Genomic DNA, 22474 nt, shown 5'->3' on the forward strand with positions numbered 1-22474 from the left:
CACTACTAAAGTGCAAAGGGGTGGGAGGAGCTTACACTTTGTTCTTGACCTGTCACCGACTATAAGCATGTGCAACAATGAAGAAAAAAAAAAAAAAAGAATTGTTTTTGTTACACGAGCGACAACGAAACTGAAACTCAACAGAGTCATGTAGCCAATCGTAGTCGTAGCAGAAGCCGGGAGATTTCATAATGACGAAAATATTCCCTGGAGAAGGGGAACAAGAGGGACAAAGGACAAAACATAAATCTCCAAACACAGCTAGGTGACTGGTGAGCGACCGAAAAAAATCTGCCTGGTCCGGCTATCGAACCGAATCGAACCCGGGTTCGATACCCGAACCAGTCGGATCCAGGGATTATTTTCGGCATTCTTGTCCAGCTCGCTTGCACCTTTGCATAAATTTCATAACTAGTCGCAACAAAAATAATTCCACCAACATTAAATAACAGAAAAACGAATTTAACGGATTTTGTTTCAATCGATTTTGTTGTCGAAATTGGAGCCGTAGCCAGGAGCCTCTAGAGAGGGCATCCGGTTCCGGTTTTCTTTCCCGCCTTTCCCGCGGTATTTACGCGAAACTTTTAAAAATGGCATGGTGTATCGCCTGCACGTTATCAATATGCTGCCGGGCCCCCTTCCTTTGATTTCCTGTCTGTCCTGACTGACTGACCTGACAACTTGTCTCACGTGAATCCGGTATAATGACTTCGCTTAACAATATGCAAGAGCTCAAGGCCAAGATAAAAGCATGGGAGAAGAAGTTTGCAACGGAGTTTGGACGAAAACCTACTTCTGTTAGTATTGTTTCATATTTTTTGTATGGCTTTCCGTACGTAGACCAGCTGTCTACTCACGCAATGGATGTCCGAGTTCAAACACCACTCCGATGCTAGAATGCCCAACCAAAAGCTCGTGTGTGCGATCCCCAAATGTAGCTGCATGGTGCCTACGCACGGTTGGAACCATGTAACTGATATTTTTATGTTGTGGTAAAGCTTGCCCGGTGACCTCAATCGAGTTGTTCGCTGGGACTTTTCTCATATATATATACGCCAAAGTTGTGTTATTTTCTCCCCTTCGCATGCTTTAAAGTCATTTTTCCGTTACAGGCTGACATCAAGGAGTCTCCACCTGATGTTCTAGGTGAAGTGAACTTTACACTAGTTACTGGAAGTCGGCTGTTTCATGACACCAAACTCTTTGTGGTAGAAATGACACGCTTTTGCTTCTATTAATGAGGTATTCCTACAGAGATGTCGCCTTAACTGGGCGAGTTTTCTGTTCTATTTATTGCAGGAGCGTATATTAAATACTGGAAAACAAAAAGATCCAGCTCGGAAGCTAAACCGTCAGTAAGTGGGGCTTCTTTATCTTCAATCTATAAAGCTTTCCGAAATCTTAACTTTTTTTTTTTAAAATTCATTTTGCAGGTTTGTGTTGAGGGTAAAGACAATGTTTGGAGCCATTCACTAAACAAAACGAAGACGCCGGTGTCAAAGGATGCTGGGCAGGTGGCCTCTACCTCTATTTATGAGAGAAAAATCAAGGCAAAGCTGTTTGCTTCATTTGACTTTGATGTAAGTTCATTCACTTTACTCTGGAGTAAATTGGTGTGGCTGTACCCACTTTCCTGCTACATGCTTCCTTTTTTTTTTTTTTTTCCCCTTCAGTTCCAGTGTTTTCCAAGAAAAAGTACCAACTCCCTTAGTCAGCCAGCGAAAAGTGGACAAGATGAGGCTACTTCTGCAAAGCAGCGATGCCAAAGTGAAGGGGCTACAATGGCTGGTGAAAGGTGTTCATTAACATGTGGCACAGTACCCCAAACTGCTGCAGGCCAGTGTCACAGGGAAGAAACTGCAGATGCCGTCAAAGATAACTCCAGAAGTGCCTCCTGCAGGGCTGTGGTCTCGCCTGTCAAGGGCCCGTCGATACCGCAAACACTGTACTATAAAAAGTCCCTCGATGATGCGTGGCTCTCTAGGAACAGTCAGACTGACGAAGTTTTTGTGACGCCTTCCCAGTCGTCTTTGCCTGTCGTGTCTCGGCTGCTTCCCAACCTTAGGAGCTCCAGCGTTTCTGACAAAGTTTACGTTAAGAGCAAAGTCGGCACTAGCTCACAGTGGTCCAGCATGTCTCAGGATGACTTTGACGAGGTGTTTCTGAAATCTCCAGTTGCTGAAAGGCCCGACGTTCCGTTCGAGCACTCTGAGCATTTGCATACTGCGCGACCAAGTGCCATCCAAGTGGGGAAGAGGGATGGGCTTTTTGTGACACCGCCTGTGGCACAGCTTGATGTCAAGGGAGACTCGAAAGAAGCCTCCTTGGCAGACAAACCAGCGAAATTGCACAGTAGTTTGCGTAGCAGACGCACCAAAACGAGTCCACAACAGAAACGAGCCGGGGATAAGGAACAGGTGAAAAGCTTAGCAGGTTCCGTGTTTGAATTTGTGGACGATTCTCCGAAACCTAAGGAAACCAAAAAACGACGGCGTGCTCCAAGGGAAGGAGCCGCGGAAAAGCCGAAAAGAAAAATATTGAAACCAAAAGAGGTGCTCTCGGAGCTAGATGTTTCTGAGGGGCCAAAACGCAAAAGACTGAGGACAAAACAAGTGACTTCTGAGCTTGCGCTAACCGAGGAGCCGACGGGCGAAGTCTCTGTGGAGCCGAAGGGCCAAAAAGTTAAGACAAAACAATGTGTACCTCAACGCACACTAGCCGAGGATGATGTGCCGTCTGGAAAATGCAGCAGGGTGGCACCTAGGAGGGCTGTGAAGAGCAGCCTTCAGAGGTTTGTAAAATCTGATAGCCCTATGATTTCATTGGCCAGTCATTGATACTAAAGGGTTTCACGAAGGTAGTGGTTACATTTAGAACCACTACATTCAAAGCTTTTGGGTTTGAGCATGTCGGACTCTATTACAATCTGGTGAAGGTTGGTAGTACCAGTTGAGTGAGCCGTTAAGTGCAGATGCTGGAACCCACTGGTGGGCGAAATTGTTATGCCCTCTGAGTTATCACCATACCTCTTTTTTTTTAGAGATGTACTGCCAACCCACAAATATCTTTTATACCTTACTTATGCTATGCTATTTTACTAGAAGTTGTGTTTAGTAATGGTAATGATTTAATAAGGTAAAATCTACTTCTAAAGTTGTCTAAATTTTTCCTCTACTTTGCAATTCCACTAAAATGACAGCCCTTCCAACCTCGTCAGCATGTGGCATGCACCACTCTGAAAGTGTAATGTTGTAATCATGCCTCTTCTCGTAAACCTTTTCAGACGGGTGGAAGCGGGCACAGTCAATGAAAACTTCGTCCGGATCGATCTGAAAAGGAAAAGATTTTCCCGTGGCCATCACAAGTTGAACGTTAGAAAACTGAAGTTCAAGGAGTGGAAGCAAAGAAAAAATGGAGCTGCAAAAGGCAACACACATCAGCCAGGAGGGACATTCAGAACTGGCTCGAGTGGGAAGGCAACGTCGACATGCTTCAAATGTGGCCTACTTGGCCATTGGGCAAGATCATGTCCAGGAAATGCAGGCATGTTTTTTAAATTATATTCTGTATTGGTGCTTCAGTGCCATACAAGGATGTGACCTGTCTGCACTTATACTAATGTAAACAGTATGAGCTTTGCACCAGAAACAGCAACCAGCAATTTACACTATCTAACCAGGAGCAAAGGTTAAAGACAAAACCTGCTGTTTTTAATTTTGTATGTCATGCTGTTTTTAATTTTGTATGTCACTGAAGGGGCTTACAAAGGCTGTCTGTTGCCTCTGGTGCTCTTGATTTCACAGTCAGTGTGTGGCTGTTTCTGCTTTAGATATTTTGCTCCTGTGGTTTTCTATTGTTCACTTCAAAGAAATTATCAATGTTGCGATAAATTTCTGGGTACTTAAGTCTAAGACTGCAGCAGCAAAACGGGGACAAATGCAAAACATGTTTGTGTTCTAGACAACATTGGCTTTTTGCAGCACTGAATAACCTAATGCCTCTTGCTCGTTTTAAACTAGGATGTTCAGTGTCAGTAGGCTTGAAGGTTGGTTATTTTATTTCAGTGATCAAGCTTGACGCTGCTGCTGAACAGAACGAGCAAGAGGTTTTCCATTTGCCAACTCTGGAAGAAGCTGCTGAAATGGCACGTGGTGTGAAGCTGCAAGGGGATCAGTCGGCAACACCTACCCAAGTTTTTAGCCGAGGTAAGATGTCAGTGAAGGGACATAGCTTTTAGGTCTGCCATATGAAGGGTATTGTACAAAAGGATAGTTTTCAAAATATGGCTTATGTTTCTTTCATGCCATAGACACCTTTTGAAAATGCCCTCTGTTGGTAGTTGTGAAATTCCTGTACAACGGTGGACACAAGCATGCGCTCCTTGCATTTAATTGTGCCTCAGCTACATGAGCACTTGTGCAGCAGGAGCTCAAGTCAAAGCTGCCTGCTTGCACTTGCAGCCTTTGCAGTTATCCTTGTCATCTAAGGTAGTTTGAGACTTGCATGTACCATGGTGTCAGTTGTTCCAGCATTGTTCAGTGGGACATACCTTCTATCATTTGACACGTGACTTTCAAAAGGGATCTTTAAATCATAAGTCAGAAAGGGCTAGCCTTGTAAGTTTTAGTTGTTCAGTGTATGTTTTACCATTTTTTCCTCAGATGATACAACACTAGATCAAGGAGCCTCTGGTACAGATGATGTGATGCCTACCCAAAGTCAGGCTTTTCATTCTGAAAATGCTTCTTCAACAGTCCAACCTCTTTTAGAAGTCAGTGTGGAAGGCAAACTTCCAGGTACATGATCCACCTTCATTGATTTGGATTTCTTTTGTGCGGGGGAATCAAGTGACGTCTTACTCGGCTGCTGTTGTGGGTTTTCAGACACACCAGAGTTTGTTTTCAAGACGTTGCACAAGATGGGGTTTTCAAAGTTCAGACCTGGTCAGGAGGCTGCTATCATGAGGATACTGTCTGGTAAGTAAAACTTGCTCACTCAGATAAAATTTTATATTTCTCTGACCTACAGTAGGTGAAGTTTTATTTCATGTTACATCTATAGTTTGTTTTCTAGTAAGCTATTGTTTCCAGAATATGATGATCACCTAAGCAACATAAAATATCTAGTAGGGGCTCTAGAATGATCAAAAGTATGTTACAATCAAACAACAAAAAACAAAATATGTAGGGCCAGAATGATCAACTATACTTGTTTTCACCTCAGGAACCATAGTAAAAAAGGTCTGGCTCCTCTCGTAGTATTACTGATTTCTGGCTTTACGAGAGGAGTAAGATATATGGTAGGGTGCATTTTAGATTAGATATATGTTACCTTATCGAGGCTTGCAGGGTTCAAACACCAAAAGCATCCTTTCTTCCTCTGACAACCATATCTTGTATGAAGTATGAACAAATAAAAAAAACTTCCTTTTTTTCTTTAGGTGAAAACGAGTAGGAGTATTTAATAGGGCCGAATAAATGGTAATTTTAAAGCACATACTTTTTATTGTGCAACCCATATTGTGGCGTACTATCCAAATGGAATCCCTACTTTTGCTAGCAGTCACGCTCCCTGGGCGGCATATGTTTTGGTGTTTTGCTTGCTAATTTCTTCAATCTACAGGCATGTCAACACTACTGGTGTCGTCAACTGGATCTGGAAAATCCCTCTGCTACCAGATTCCCGCCTACCTTTATGCTCAAGAGAGAGAATGCATCACTCTGGTGGTGTCTCCATTAATTTCTCTCATGGAGGATCAAGTGAGTCGTATTGAACGCAGGGACTTTGGATATCATGGGGAGTCTTAAAGGAGCTGTGCAACGATATTCAATTGGAATGTTTTTCTCTCTACACGAGCTTACTGGCACACCTGGGACTCAAGGATACTCACACGCAACGCCATTGGCCAAGAAAGTCCTTTGTTGCGGTGTAATTTCAAGGACAAAAGCGATCATTTTCATTCAATCTCTCCTTTGCAAAATTTGATGACGTAACTCGGGGATTGTAGTACACCCAAGTGACGATATTTGAATGCGGTTCATAGATTGGACCCGAGCATTGCATGGGCACTCGACTTGGGCTCGTGACAATTGCTAGCTCGAGAAGCATTCGGGTTGCGACCCGTGTCCAATCGCTGCAACGACGACAACAGCCGAACCATAACAATGTCTGGAACTCAGCGCGTGTCCTGCGCTTTGCCAACCCCAGCGCGTGGCTATGATCAACATTGGCGGCATATAATCGGCTCCAGATCACGTGGCCGTTTGTTCTGGCTGCGAGTTGAGGGGGTGAACGCTGCTCGTTTTTTTTAAATTTTTTTCTGGGACTTCAATTGCGTGGGGTGAAGAACGAACGCGTGTTTCATAGGTCATTTGCGTTATGGATCCGTTTTAAGCGGTATTTGCGCAAAGTACAAAAATTGTTGCGTCGCTCCTTTAAGCTCACCACCATCACAAGTTTTGGGAATGTATCTTGCACATACCCCTCCCTAGAATATTCTGTGTACCAAATGACACTACTGAGACTATAAATTAAAAGCAAAAAGCCCATCAGTAACTACAGCACGTCTTGCCCAAAACTTTACAGTGTTTTTGTCATCGCAAAAATTAACTATGCATTGCCTAATGCTCATTCTCTGCCCAGATGTGTAGTGCTAGGGGTCCGAATCAGATGCCAAAGTTTCAGCATTAAAGGGACACTGACAGGGTATTTATGCTCGCCGAGGTTTTTAGTTGTACGTGACATATGAGGGCTCAACTACCCAGAACAGAATTTGCGGCTCGAAATTCGGTTTCTTTCCGCCCGAAAACCGCCGATCAAGAATTGGCCGGTTCGAGTCTCGCTCACTCTCTTTTTCGCGGTCACGGGCCGTTTTCTAAGGTATCGATGCGACCACCAAATTTAATCAAAGTCGTGGGTCACTGAAGGCACACACTCAATATTAAAAATAGAAAAAAATATGAAACCTATTTTTTTTGGCTTCTAAAAAGCTGTAAATACGTTGATTGAAAAAAAAAGTTCCACAGACAACCGGAAGCATTCTGTGCGTTCGTCGTTTCGCGTATCGTGGGTCTCGCGGGGACGGCGATGGCAGCGGACGACGGGCGTGGGACCTCTATTTCAGAACTGTCGTTCGCGGTACTGGCGAATTCTGTCTACCGTTAAAAGAGAAATTTGGGACTGATCAAAAGAATTGGTATTCATCCCGTACGACACGCCCGGCCACCAAGCCGATTTGCACGAAGACGTCGCCGGGCCGTCGCTCCCTTCTCGTGGCTGAAGACATCGCTCGCGCAAACGTCAAGCACGACGTGTCTACTTCGAGTTGAATATGCACGCGTACGATTTCTTTACTAGGTGCGAATGTCCCCAAAGCGTGGTGCTTCCCGACTTCGACCCGGGAGTGCTTTTGCTAGAGAAAAATCGACAGCAAACTTTCCAACTTAGTTTACCGGCTGAATTATTACTAAGGAAAGAGATCCGCCAGTATTGAGATGCCGCAGTAGCTCAGTGGGAAAGACGTCCGGTTCACACGCGGTAGGACCGGGTTCGATCCCCCGTGAAATTTTATTAGTTTTTTTTTTCAAACATTTTTTGATGTTTACATATCTTTTTCTCTTTTTTACAATCATCACTGAAGAAACAAACAAAAAAATAACAAACAAATGTTGTGGACGATACTTCGCTGAATTAAATGGTATGGGATTTTCGTTTTGACACCTGCGAACTCAATGTAATCACTTTCCACAAAATGCAAGGAGCATATAAGTCAGGTAGCGTCCGCTTTCCGAGGTGCCCGTAAATGCTCTAGAGGAATTGCAGCCAGCCATTGGTCCCGATCCCGTTGATCTTTCGGAAACTCTGTCGCACAATGCCACTTTTTTTCGGATGCAGGACATGTGAGCCAGCTCTTCACGCAACATCTTGGGTGTATTCTTTTCGGAGCCGATCATGCAAATTCACTACGGGCACTCACTACTCATCTCCAACTCCTCAATGTACAAAACAACTCATCTTGGAGTACAGAACAACGAGCGAAACAAGCATAACTGCAAAAGAACCGCAGGGCAAGCAGTTCCCGCACGCCATGTCGTGTCGTCTGCTACGGAGAGGAGAAAAAAAAAAAAAACACACAAAAAAAAACGCATGGACGGGTGTAGCCACGTGACTTCCGCCACTCACTCTCTTCTCTCCACTTCTCCGACCTCCGTCGGGTTTCGGTTTCGGTTTCGAGCAGTTGCGACTTTTGGCTTTATTAAAAAAATACGCTACTCTGTAGCAAAATATTAATTGGGTAATCCTCCGACACCATAATGAAGCGCCTGGCAAAAAATAAACAAATTTTTTTGGGGGGTGTCAGTGTCCCTTTAAAGGAGCTGTGCAGCAATTTCAGGGCTTTGCTTAAATAATTGGGGAAGTTATTGCCTGACACTTCTGAAGTGAACTACAGAAAACAGATTCATTTCATTTCATTTATTATACCCTCAGGGCCCAAAGGCATTACAGAGGGGGAGAGCAACAAGAAGGTTAATGCAAATAACATAATACATATTTAGACACACTCAGTAATAAAGTAATTAGTTATTGTACTTTTAAAGAGCTCAGAGTCCGTGATAATGGCGATCGACCGGGGAAGGTGGTTCCACTCCTGGGATGTGCGGGGAACGAAAGATGAATAAAACGTGGTTGTGATAGAGTTAGGAATGCCCACCTTATGTTGATGATCAAGACGGGAGGAAACATAGACAGGCCGAGCAATTATTTTGTCGCGCAGGAAAGAATTACGGTGATATATTTTATGGAATAGGGAAAGACGAGAAATTTTACGACGTAGAGATAAAGGTGGTAATGAGAGAGTTGTTTTCATAGAGGTGACGCTAGCGGTGCGGTGATAGTTTGTGAGGATGAAACGAGCGGATCTGTTCTGAACGGCTTCCAATGTAGATATGAGAGTGACTAGTCCGGGATCCCAGACAGAAGCTGCATATTCTAACTTGGGATGAATTAAAACTTTGTAAAGAGTTAATTTCAGTGAGACAGGTGCTAATGAAAAATTTCGTTTGATGTAACCTAACATGCGGTTAGCGTTAGCTGAAATATGCTGAATATGTGTTTTCCATGAAAGGTTAGAAGCTATATGTACGCCTAAATATTTGTACGAAGATACCGGTTCTAGATGAGCATTATTAAGGAAATAGTTAGGAGAGTCCTGAGACTGGCGAGACACACGCATGACCTTGCATTTGTTAGTGTTAAGCTTCATAGACCACGAGTCAGACCAACGGTAAATAGCATTAATGTCTGATTGGAGTATACAGGTGTCATTATGATTGAGAATCTCACGGTAAAGGACACAGTCGTCAGCGAACAGAGACACGGACGAAGAGACACTAGTGGGTAGGTCGTTAATATAAATTAAGAATAGCAACGGCCCTAAGACTGTCCCTTGGGGAACCCCTGACGCAACTTTGACAAAAGAGGAGTTATTGTTATTCACAGTGACAAATTGAGACCGTTGAGTTAAAAAAGACTGTATCCATGCGAGAACGTTATTGTCTATGTTAAGTTTGGAAAGTTTTAGAAGCAGAAGATTGTGAGAAACTTTGTCAAATGCTTTGGCGAAATCCAGGAAAATGCAGTCCGCCTGGGATCCTCGGTCCAGAATGTGATGTAGGTCATTCGTGAAAGATAGTAGTTGGGTTTCACATGAAAATGATTTTCGAAAACCGTGTTGGGCATTGTTGAAGAAGTTGTTAGATTCTAAGAAGTTGACAAGGTGAGAAAAAATTATATGTTCAAGAAGTTTGCAAGGAATGCTGGTTATTGAGATCGGACGATAATTAAGAGGGGAATATTTATCTCCAGCCTTGTGAATGGGTACCACCTTCCCTACCTTCCAGTCTGATGGGAGAACAGCGTCGTGTATAGACTGTTCAAATAATTTTGTTAAAATAATTGAGGAGTATTGTTTAGTGTTTTGTAAAAACTTGGAATTAATACCATCCACTCCTGCTGAAGATGACAGTTTGAGTTTATCTATGATACTGTATGACCGACACCAACATAATCAAGAAAAAGAGGATCCATGGGCAAGTAATCGGCACTCTCTAGCGAAGGGAAATCGTGCATGTTATCAGTAGGGAATGAATCTGCAAAAGTACTATTTAATAAATTTAAACACTCATCGCTGGCTATACAATCACCATTTGCGGTTTTTAGTGTGATAGATGACTGCGTCTTTTTGTTTATTGTATTCCAGAATTGTCTAGGATTGTTGATCAACATTGCGGGTAGGCTATGAGTCATGAATTCTAGTTTGGCGTTTTCAATTGCTTTTTTGTACACTTCAGCAGCAGTACGATAACGCAACCAACGGTGCTCGCACGTGGATAATTTTGCGGCGCGAAATAGACGCTTTTTTTTTGTTTGATAAGCGTTTTAAGGCTCTGGTGAACCAGGGTGACTGAGAGTTTTCGATAACTCTCCTTAAGGGAATGTATTGATTTGTTAGTTTATTAACTTCGGTTTTGAAAAAGTTCCAGTTTTCTTCTACTGAGCGACTTGAAAAGAGTGATAAATATTCATCGAGGAAAGTTGCAAGGTCAAGATTAATTTTATTAAAGTTAGCTTTGGCGTAATCTCGAATTTGCTTTACATTAGTTGATGGTTTTGGTACTGCTGCTTTTACATTAAAATGCAATATGGAATGATCACTAAGCCCTGGAAGATAGGAGATGGGTGAAACGAGTTCAGGATGAGTAGCGAGAACAAGGTCCAATACGTTCGCCGTCAATGGGGTCACTCTGGTTGGTTGAGTAACTAATTGCGTGAAACAAAAATCTAAACAGAGGCCAACAAAATCATTGCATTCAGATGAGGCAGATGAGGGTGTGCCTGTTGGTGGGTTATTACCTGTCCACACAATATCAGGATAATTAAAATCTCCCAACAGAAAAATTGGCGAACTGGGAAAGCGAATGACGACCAGACTTATGGAGTCCTGCAAAGCTTTAATGAAAGATGATGAGCACGAGGGCGGCCTATAGCAAACTCCCATGATCCACTTCATGTGATTAGTGCCAAGACATACCCAAACTATTTCTAAATCGCTAGCTATGTTTAAACAAAAAGAATCAATATGACTTGCAATGGCAACTAAAACGCCCCCACCGCACCTATCTTGCCGATCGTTCCTGTAAATATTGTACCTTTTAGGTCCATAAAAAAGTTCGCAATCACGCACCCTCCCAGTGAGCCAAGTTTCCGTTAAAACAACAACATCAGCAGCTGTTGAATCAACAATAGAACACAGGTCGTCTCATTTTTTAATGAGGCTTCTAATATTTGTAAATTTGTAGATTTGCCTGGATACCTTAGTTTTTATTTTAAAAAATGAAAAAGATCCAGGTTTTTGCCACCTCTCAACTCGTACATCGTCTTCCGGGTCACGTGCGCAGTGACGTCGATGGGGTAGGTGCGGGGTTCAGGTAAACTTCTCTAGAGCCATCAGTGAGCAGCGAGAACTCACCCGCTCGCGACCGTGTGACCACATGCTGGTGGGCGCAGTGCGAACAATATGGTGAAAGGAGGAAAGTCTCATCCGGGCCTGGCCATACCCGTCCGGCCCTGCCCCCCTCCACCTCCAGCTTCTGGTGGCTGTTCGCGGTAGTAGATAGAGCTGACGGTTTTGTGGACCTAGGATAGATGGCGCCACTAAAACTCCGTGTAATAAAAGTTTTGTCAATGATACCAGGTTTTTGACGCATTTATATTTATGTTGGAACGACAAGATTTATAGAGAAAATACCTTTCATCGAGCAGGTATTTGCGCAACTTGCTACCTTTCTGCGAGAACCCCATTGACGTCATGCCGCGTGTTTCTCATGGCCGCCGCTCGCGGCTGCAGGTCGAGGAATATTCTCATTTTTGTCTCGCTATTACGCGGCAGAATCTCAACATTTCGATGAAAACGGGTGTGTTTTCTGTCATTTGTGTCAATGTGACGAATGTCAAAAGTAGAAGATGTAAAAGGGGTCATGAAATGCTTTTCCAACCTTTTCCTGTTTCGCTTTCCTCCTCAACTCATAAATCGCGCATTCCACCAAACAGTTCAAGAAGACGAAAATAAGGGAGGCCCCTCTTGCTCGGAACCTGGTTTGTATACCCGAAGAGAGCCATTGTCCCCCTAGAAGATTAGCCCGTCACTCAAAATTCAGACAAAAGTTTCTTTCCCTACCCCGTTCACCCCTAAGCTGACAGTGCTGTGCAAGCTACGTGCTCCTTGGGCTAGCCACACTTTTGCCACGTGAGCGTGGCAAATGTGGCTGCAGAGAATGAGGTCAGGTGATGAAACGGAGGCGGCTGATTGGTCTGGCAAGCGCGTAGCTTCCACCACAATGTCAGCTTAGGGGTGAAGGGACTAAATGAGGTCCGGTTTCGTGTGATGTCAGTTTGGACCCGATGACGCGCTTTTGGAACCGCGGATGTATCACAGTGAAAAGGCAGAGAGGTTACGAAGGGGAGGAGGTACGAAATAGTCCGCTGTGTTTTCAAATTTTCGCACTGAAAGTCAGGCTTTTGACTTTCTACCTTTTTTCTCTTGGCCCACTGAACGATCTGCTATTAGTAAAATCCCAATCTAAAATGATTTATCCCAACCCAAAAATCGTTTCATGGGCCCTTTAATTCTTTCAACACTAGAAATCGTTGCACAGCTCCTTTAACTATTATCTTGTTCAAAAGTTATAAGTTATTTTTGGAAATTTTCAATGGGAAAATAGGGCCCATTTTTGACCCGTTTTTGGTAACTGGTGCCATGAAACTCCATGTATTTGAGGGCTCTGTCGACTGCCTTTTCCCATTGAAAATTTCAGAAAATCACTTATAACTTTTGAATAAGATAACGGTTAGTTCTGAAACTTTCGCATCTCGTTGAAACATCTAGTGCTACAATTGGGTGGAGAATGATCGTTCGGCGATGTATAGTTTACTTTTAAAGTGAAAGAAATGCCTTAAATAGTTTTTTGGGGACACCCTGAACAATATGTATCAGCTTGTGTCGTGTACTAATCATTTTCCCATGGAAGTTTGTATCATACTTTCACTGGTTCTGGTTATAGCAATTGGAATATAAGGGAGTGGTTACTGATAAATCCAAATATAGCCCGTGTTGAACAACTTGAACCATTGCATTTTGGGAATACTGTTGAACCTCGATTTAACGAAACCCGATTTTACAAATTTCCCGATTTAACAAACAAATTCGAATTCCCCGCACACCCTATGCGCGAGGTCTCCCTTCCTTGATTTTACGAAATTCCCGATATAACGAAATAATTAGTGGGTCCCGGTGACTTAGTTAAATCGAGGTTGAACTGTAAATAAGTGCTGAGAACTAGTGCCTGAAATAAGCTAAAAACGGTCGCAGAATATTTGCGCAGAGATGTTTGGAATTTTCGATACCACCACTTATAAAAGGGTTGTCTTTTGTGTGTCATTTAAGATTCCCTTCATCTCCTCATTTAATTTTACTGATGTTGGCCAGTGAATAGCTTTCACCATTAATTTCCGATTCTGGCGTCCGAGTTTGGGAAGCCACCAAGATACACCACTCTTTACAGTACCAATAAGCTCCGAAAAACACTGCTTATTTTGAACAGAAATAAACGGCGGAAAATTCGCCATCTTTCGTAAACAAGTGCTTCGACAAAAAATATGTCAAAACCCTATGCCCTTCCATGATGTCCCCGGGAATGGCCCCGTGGTTGCAGCAACCCTTCTTGTTCCCTCGCAGGTGGTGGGTCTGCCACCGTGCCTGAAGGCGGCTTTCCTGCACAGTGGAATGCCGCCCGCCCAGAAACAGCAGGTCCTGGAGCAGCTCAAGGACAGGAGCATCCACTTCCTGCTCGTGTCTCCCGAAAGCCTTGTCCAGAGCAGTTCCATGCTGAACCAGCTGCCTCCAGTGGCTTTCGCCTGCATCGACGAAGCCCACTGCCTCTCGGAGTGGTCCCACAACTTCCGTCCCTCCTACCTTCAACTGTATAAGGTTTGCTCGTCATAAATACTAGTGCCTGGAATTGCACGTAAAAAAAGAAAGCTGCATGGGTACTCGGACTTACTTTCTAGGAACTGAGGATTCCCCAGGGTACCTCTAGAGATTCTATGGTGTTGAATGGATTTTGCGAGTCCGTGGTTCGTTTTGTTGCGAAGACATCTAGGAGAATGGGAGTTCTTAAAGGGGCACTGACACCCCAAAGATCTTAGTTTTTTTTTATTGTCTGAAACGATGCACAACGTAGTCAGAGACAAACAAAAAAAAAAAAAAAGCATCGCAAAAAAAAAAGATTTTCTTACGCACGCGCGCGCCTCTTTATTTTCGGCATTTTCCTCTCCCGCTCTTCGCCTCCTCGCTTCTTTTGATTTGTGACGTCAAGAATCATAAAATTTAGAAGCTTTGTAGGCGACATTTCTATAACATTTAATAACGGCAATCGTAAAACATGTTTTTTTATCGCAGTTGCGAACGCACTGTGGCCCCTCTTTTTGAAATACCAAAAATCAGAGTCCGTTGTAATGTTGCCTTCTGGATTTTTGTCCTCCCTCGGAAAACATGGCAGCGCTCGACGCATGTAGCAGAGGGTGATCGGTAAGTCGGGGAATCGGACGAAGTGGGCTTTAGGTTCCCGACAACCTATCAGACTTAGAAAAGGAACTCGTCAAATGATCAAAACAACTGGGTTTGGTATCTGTGTATATCGTAGTTTCGGTTGTGACTCCGCCGGGGCACTGTCGTCTGCTCGAAGCGATAGGCAGCACAGCACTCACGCAGGAAACCGGTTTCCCGGTACGGTGGTTCCCGCGACGCCGGCGCCCTTCTCCCGCTCTCCCCTGCTTGCTTTGGGTCGCGGAGACGCATTTCGGAGTGGAGGCGCGAAAGAAACTCCACTCTCAGGAGCCCTCAAAAGTTGACGTCACTCCACTGGCGCGGATCGTGCGGGAACTTCCAATTCGGCATTTGGAAATTGTTTTTTTATTTCACAAATACTAGATTCCCAAGTTTCGAATTTTGAGGGTAATGTCCAGGCATCGTTTTCAATCCTTTCAAACAATAAAAAAAATATGATTTTGATGTGTCAGTGCCCCTTTAAGCTGTTTTTCAAGGGCGTTGTGTCTTTAAGTCTTCAGCATCCCGTCACTACAGGCACCCTTGGAAAGTGTCCTCTTGACATTCTAATTCGTTCCCTTAGTTTTATACTAGCGTGGGCACACATTTATTGTAAGTGTAACATCTTGAGCTCTGAAAATGGACTGCAGTAAAGTTGACATTTGGGCTAGTTGGTAGTCTAACATATTGAGGTATTTAGCGCACAAGGTAGAAAGAAGAATGACAAGACAGAAAAGGGCCCGCACGAGCCTGGATGAACTAGCCGCTATCATTCACGGGGCTGTGGCAGGTGCACGAGTCCGCGGCGGATTATTTAGGTGTTTTCTTTCTCTTCCCTTTTTATTAGTAAACGTAGTTGTGAGTAGCGCTCTTTTCTGTCTTGTCATTCTTCTTTCTACCTTGTGCGCTAAATACCTCAATATATCTGAAAATGGAACCAAACATGGTTTGTAATTAATTGGACTGATAGGTACAATGCCCCAATGCTTCTCTGAAAATGAAAAATTTGAGCTTTTTTGGAAGGCCCTTGGTTGGATCTGTGCTTCTCAAGCTTTTATTTTCCTCCTATTTTCTTGCTTCAGATTCTGACAACCAAGCTCAAAGTGAGGTGCATCCTGGCACTTACAGCTACAGCTACTCGGAGCACATGTCTAAGCATTGCAGAACACCTTTGCATAGAAGACTGCACCAGTGGGATCATTGGAACACCTGCGATTCCGGACAATTTGGTTTTATCCATCTCTGAGGAGGAGTATCGTGACGAAGTAAGTGCATGGTTTGTTCCCTCTCTTTGCTGAATTCCTTTGAATACTGGTTTGAAAGTACAAAGTGTTTATATTTGTTAGTATTGCATTTGTTATGCATTTTTATCTTGCAGACTACTTGGCATTTGCAAGTTTGCATTTAGTAGATTTGTTGGCCTTCCCCTGTTTTGTACATAGCAGGTGATACTGTGGTAGTTCTGGGTAGGAATGCTCGGGTGTCACGGGCAACATTAATGCAACTAAAACACTTTCCAAAGCTAAAATGTTTCCGTAAGAGACGAATGGCATAATTTGTTGTCCATTTATTATATGAAAACAATTACCATATAATACCGGGCAAGCGGCCGTTCTATATATGGAGATAATCGCAAAAAAATGGGGTATGGGCGCTTGTCCGGTCATCACTTTTACATATAAATGTACTGTGCATATTTTCTCAGGTCTTAAAAATTTGGGAATGGGTGCTTAGTGTGGAATGGGGGGGCGGATATGCGGTACTCTATGGTAATATGTATATATTAAAAGGTCAATCCACATGAAGTCATTCTTGCACAGGACACTCCTTTAATGACAATTACATTTCTGCATGTTTCAAAAGCGTCCACTTCAGCATCAGGGTGAAGGAAATCTCACTGGAGCTTTTCATATGCTTCTCAAACACAAGTGTCAGTTATGGCTTCGTGCATTCAGGCTCTAATAGCACTGCTGAAAGGCAGCCGCCTTGGAAGCTGCGAAAGCATCATCGTGTACTGCACACGGAGAGAAGAAACGGAGCGACTGGCTTCTTTGATTCGCACCAGCCTGCAGAGTCACGAGAAACACCCGGAGGAGGAGAAAAACCCAAAAGGCAAGACAAACTGTCGGTGCTATTTGCACTAAGCTGCCGCTATACAGTGTATTGTTTTTCTTAGGTCCCAAAAGTAGGAGGTCATACCTTGCCTGGGATGCCGAAGCGTATCACGCAGGATTGACTTCTTTCAGACGGCGGTCGATACAAAAGAAGTTCATGACAGGCAAGATACCTTGAGGCATTTTCGGTCAACTTGTGGAGGCTTCCGCATTGGTGTACTACTGGGGTGCTAAATGGGGCATACTTCGATTGCAGGCAAGCTGCGTGTTGTTGTGGCCACAGTCGCTTTTGGAATGGGTATTGACAAGGCGGACATCAGAGCCATAATTCATTACAACATGCCTAAAAGCTTTGAGAGCTATGTCCAGGAAGCAGGACGTGCTGGGCGGGATGGCCTCACGTCACACTGTCACTTGTTCCTGGAGCCTGAGGTATGCACCGTTCCTAATTTGTTTTGCACCCAAAGAACAAAAATCCTTGCCTTATGTAGGTATTTTGTTACCGTGTAATGTCCCTTTCTGGCTCACTGGGCAAGTTTTGAGTGAGGTAATTTCAGTTTTGGGAGCCAACTTTTTAGTACCGTCTGATTTACAAACTATAAGAAGAATTTCCAGATTTGCCAGGAAACATTGGAAATGTACTCTAGAGACTGGTGAACTTGTCTCGTTTACATCTTCTTCAGGGGAGAGATCAGTATGAACTGAAGAGACATATATATGCAAACTCCACGGATCGTCACGTTATCAGAAAGCTGCTCAAGAAGATATTTTCGCCCCTGACTTGCCAACAAGGCACAAGCAACGATGTAAGCTTCCCATTATTTCTCCCATTTTCCACTGAAGCATTGCCAGTACTAAGCCAAAGGCACTGTGTTATGTTAATCTTCTGTTGTGATCCGTTAGTATGCAGCATGACACCGCAGCCACTGGTGCTCGATTTCATGTTTGTGTACTTTGCTTGCATTACTTTCAAGCTTCCGTTGCAATGTTTAGTGTGTTACAATTTGGAAATTTGAAATATAACATGCAAAGGAAATGTTTTCTTTTTTTGTACTAGAGTCAATTGCAAGCAAATGCCAATTTTTGCATTGTTAAGATAATCCTACAGTCATGGTGTACATATATAGCTATGTTGATGTGAAAGACAATATTATATTGTTTTGTGTACTTCCTTTCTTTGAGGGCACTACCTCGAAACAAGTCTCATTCTATGAGGTTGCCATACCTATTGATGCCACCGTTGAAGAACTGGACATGAAAGAAGAAAGTAAGTTCATTTTGAAATACGATGATGCTTCAGTCGTTACTCATACCTAGTGTGTATAAAAAATACCTCTTTACATGACAGACATTCTGACCCTGATATGCTTCCTCGAGTTTCACCCTAAAAAAGTGGTGCAAGTTTTCAACAAGGTGTACGCAACATGCACCCTGAAGTGCTATGGTGGTCCGCAACAATTGAGGTCTGTTGCATCAAAGGTGAGTATGCCGATAATGCTTCAAAATCCTCATTACCTTCAAGACACGGGTTACTAGAGCCCCATAGCTTTGAATGCTTCTTGTGCAAGCAGTTCATTGGCAGTCCTAGACCGAAGGGGATGCTTTGACTTTTCTTCTTTCAGAATGCACCAGTGGCAGCTGCAATGGCACTGGCTCGCCAAAAAGGGGAGTATGATGAAGACAGCAACTCTCTGAGCTTTGCTGTTGTGGATGTTGCCAGCTACATGGGCTGGGATTCCAAACTTGTCAAGAAAGATCTGAAGAATCTGGAGTGGGACAACTCTCTGTTGCAAAGTAAGGGACCATGTGCAAGAATCAAATAATTTGTGGTCTTTTCAATCAACACCAGTTCTCTTTCTATTGCAGCCACAGGACACATGAGGAAAAGTGGTGTGATCGTGGAGTTTTCGGACTTGTCTTTCCATCTCAGTGTGGCCGCTGATTTGTCGGAAGAAGATAGGGATGACTTGTTGGATTACCTTTACGACAGAGTCAACAAGCAAGAACGTATGGAACTTCAACGTTTAAAGCAAGTTCACGCTGCATTTCAAAGGTAACTTCCTTACTGGAAGAGTTTTAGTTGGCAGCGAGTCACCTCATCGGAAGCTTCGAAACCTGTGAATTGGGACTAGCCCTCGCACTCTGTGAGCTACTAAGCAGCTTATTGCTATACTGTACTAAAGAAACAAATTTGACAAAAACTTTAATATAGACTTGTTTTTGTGGTGTTGTGATTGTAGGTGCTTCACAAGCAATTCTTAGGTGTTGTAGTCATTGCTAATACTAATTGTCATACGGCAAAACTTATAAACACGAGTTGCCTCACTAGGCATCGATTCTTCAAAACCACAGAATTTTTGGACATAGTTGCAGAGAAGCTTTTGTTTTCTTCCTATTTTTTTTTTAAATCCAATGCTCTCCACTAAACCTCCTCCTCACAGCTGCAGTTGTCCTGAATGAATAGAGGTAAAACCCCTCTTACGTTAATTGTCCGAGATTTGAAGCAAAACTTGAGCGACTTCTCCTCGAGGCTGCTGACCTGCACTCTGACCAAACTTGTGTGGAGCTTATTGACTTTTTTAAAAACTTTTGTGCAGTTGAAGATTTAAATTCTTCCGATAAATCGGAATTGACAAATTTTTCTGGCGAGTGTTTTTCTTGGTTTTTTATGGTTTTACCCGAGAACATGGAATGCGGAGTATATGATTATTCCTGTATTTGGATGTGGAACACGATTTAAGTTAACTCATATTTGATCATACTTATACTCAGTGTGGCCTACCAAGGCTACTTTGAGTGTGTTGACGACATCAGCACAAAGAAGAGCGACAGCCTCAAGCAGCTGATACACCAGTACTTCAATGAGGAGCTGGATCCTTCAGAGGCTGAGGAAGACAACTCTCCACCAAGTGTAAGTAGTGGTGGTCTGCATTGTGCTATAAATCTTGTCGCTGGCTACCATAGCTTATCCTGGGCGGTTGTTTGGGGGGTTGGTACACCCTTCCAAAAGTATTAATTTAGTTTGCCTTTTTTCTTGTGCATACTATCAAAACATGAGAGTGAACACCCATTGTGTTTCAGCCAAAAAAAAAAAATACTATGATGAAAGGAAGGGAATCTACTTGATTTTTGGCCTTTATCATTCACAATGTCACTCCTTTCCCCACATCTTCTAAAAAACTGTCCTTTCATAAGACTATTCTTCCAAACTCCAAGTCACTCGATTTTTCAGGGGGTGGACTACGGTGTGTCAACATTTTGGACGTATTCATTGACGTCTCCCGTGCATGATCAACGCGTTTCCCTTGCGAGAAAACTGCATAGTGAAACTACGCTGTTTTCCCCTGGCTCTGGCACGACTCTTACTTTACTGCTGTGGTTCTCCTAAAGTTGCACCAGTGCCCTTCTTGTCGATCCATATTGTGAATGAAGAGTAGTAGCCCCCCCCCCCCCCCCCCCCCCCCCCCCCCCCCCCCCCCCCCCCCCCCCCCCCCCCCCCGAGAGAAATTTCTGGCTGCACCACTGCTGGCGATTGTGTTCAGAAGACATTGTTACTATCCTTGGCTTACTGTTATGCTTGCAGAAAAGTGAAGGTTACAAGCTCGAGATGGCAGATTTTTAAACATACTTTTGCAGAGTAAGCGCTTGTGCTAGAAAGACACATTTTAAAGCAAGGAGCTCACACTAACTTGCTCTTGTTGCCTTCTCTGTCCCATCAGCTAACGGAGTATAGTGCTGGAGGTACCCAATAGCATGCTTTCATAAGGTGCCTGCTTCCAGATCCACAATCTGGAAGCAGTGCAAGTCTAATGACTTGTGTCATTAGACCCATGTGCAAGTCTAATGAGCCCCAAATAGAAACTATCACATTGGTAGCTTGTCCTCTGTTGCTTCTGAAGACATTTTTTTTTAACTTTTAGGCTTCATAAGTCTGCAAATTGTTTAAGATTTGCTTCATCAATGACACAAGCAAGATACAAATAGAGTAAAAAGAAAAAACAACAACAAAAGAACTACCTAGTCAAATTGCACTTTAGATGCCTCTCAAATAGAAACCCCAACCCAGATACATGCTATGAAGGTAATTGAGGTGTACGAGTTGGGGAGGTTTTAGTGTACAAGGCTCCCATTTCTTGTTTTAAAATAAAGGGAGGTTTTAGTGTACAAGGCTCCCATTTCTTATTTTGAAATAATGTCGCATACAACAAAACAAAGCAAACTAGATGTTAAGTCTTTAGACAGTGCAATGTTGGCCTTAATTTGAGGTATGGAGACACTGGTCTACACTATAGGTGTGAAATTAGCCAGTGCAATGACTGCTAGCCTGGTGCACGGTACAAGATATATAGATGTGGACACCGCGCGTTGCAGCTGCCAGGTAAAATCCTCTCCTCGTCTTGGTTGGAATCGGTGCCGCCAGATGACTCTTCAATAAGCAGCTAATGGTAGCCTGTCATGAGCCCAGTTTCCCATGCTTCTCTACGAGAGACATGCTTGTTTTTAGCAGTTTTTGGGTGTGCCGCATCATGTAAAGCTTGGCACTACCGCTACGCATGTTGCTTATCACAGCTTTGTCATTGACCCTGGTTTATTGTCTCAACAGCGGCAAGAACAGCTTTATAAACGCATTGAAGCGGAGAGATTTCTGGTGCGGTGTTCAGGTCAGAGCAGGTGCCCAGAGTGGAAAAAGCACATGCATAAGTGCCATGGCAACAATTTTTTTCTTTTTCTTGGTCGTTTTGTTTGGTTGGCAAAGACACTGTCGGCAGAGGCTACTTGGGCGTGCACCAATAGGACTTTATCTGGTCGATCGCGTTGCAGTGTTCACGGTGCTGCATGTCCATCACTGTATTTATCTTGTACCGTGGCCTAAGGTCTTCAGTGTGCTTCATGCAGTGGTGATACAGAACAACATGCCAGTACAATGCTCATCCAGATTGAAACTGGCAGGGGTGGAGATTGAACCTAATGCCGCACGCATTATTGACGAGGGGATTGAAACCTTCAAAAATGGTTCTCACGCTTGGCTTGGTACCCATCTGTATAGTATAGATCCTGTTGTGGTTTGAAAAGTTTTCTCTCTTTTGCAACATCATGCTGTCTCATACATTGTTACAAAGAATCCAACATCTTTCAAACAGACCTTTTTTTTTTTTTTTTTTTTTCCAACAGGAGGACATTGTGGTTAGCCTTCAAAGAGACATTCGGAGCCTGGTCGGAACGCACAGAGACCACACCTTCAATGGTCGGGCAGTGGCGAGAATATTCCACGGCATTGCGAGCCCCTGCTTCCCAGCTCAGGTCTGGGGCAGAGTCCACCGGTTCTGGAGGAGCAACTTGGACATAGATTTTAATGCCATCGTCAGGATTGCCAACCGCGAGCTGGTGTCTTTTCGGTAGCCAAGTGTCATAACCACTGGACAACTGCCGATTGAGGCTGGCTAGTTTTACGAAGTGTACATACCCATTACAGCATCCCTTTTGTTTTGAAATGGAATTTGCACATAAATCGAGCGCATTACATACTTTGAGGAAGTGCTGTTTTTCTTTGTTTTTTTTTAATCAAACATTGCATATATGCAATAATTGCATTGCATCATTTATCTGTTACAGCATACAAAGTTTTACATTTGCATAACACAATAGAAGAATCATGAGTGACCGATGAGCCAATCTACAAACCTGTAGAATTGCTCTA

General features: G+C 43.5%; 1 protein-coding gene across 1 annotated transcript; it reads left to right on the plus strand.

The window, feature by feature from the left end:
- Nucleotides 1-513: 513 nt before the first annotated feature.
- On the plus strand, nt 514-22307 carry LOC8043153 (ATP-dependent DNA helicase Q4). Its single transcript, XM_029993219.3, has 22 exons — nt 514-797; nt 1113-1146; nt 1300-1355; nt 1434-1580; nt 1674-2791; nt 3284-3543; nt 4065-4205; nt 4662-4796; nt 4884-4976; nt 5623-5759; nt 13793-14044; nt 15745-15927; nt 16618-16774; nt 16839-16940; nt 17033-17208; nt 17460-17582; nt 17959-18043; nt 18125-18255; nt 18399-18570; nt 18643-18829; nt 19549-19687; nt 21949-22307. The coding sequence occupies exons 1-22, from the start codon at nt 705-707 to the stop codon at nt 22174-22176; spliced, it is 4149 nt and encodes a 1382-aa protein (XP_029849079.2). The 5' UTR covers nt 514-704; the 3' UTR covers nt 22177-22307.
- The last annotated feature ends 167 nt before the right edge of the window (nt 22308-22474 follow it).

This window comes from Ixodes scapularis, unplaced genomic scaffold, assembly GCF_016920785.2.
Source record: "Ixodes scapularis isolate PalLabHiFi unplaced genomic scaffold, ASM1692078v2 PGA_scaffold9__187_contigs__length_104089568, whole genome shotgun sequence".
Classification (NCBI taxonomy): domain Eukaryota; kingdom Metazoa; phylum Arthropoda; class Arachnida; order Ixodida; family Ixodidae; genus Ixodes; species Ixodes scapularis.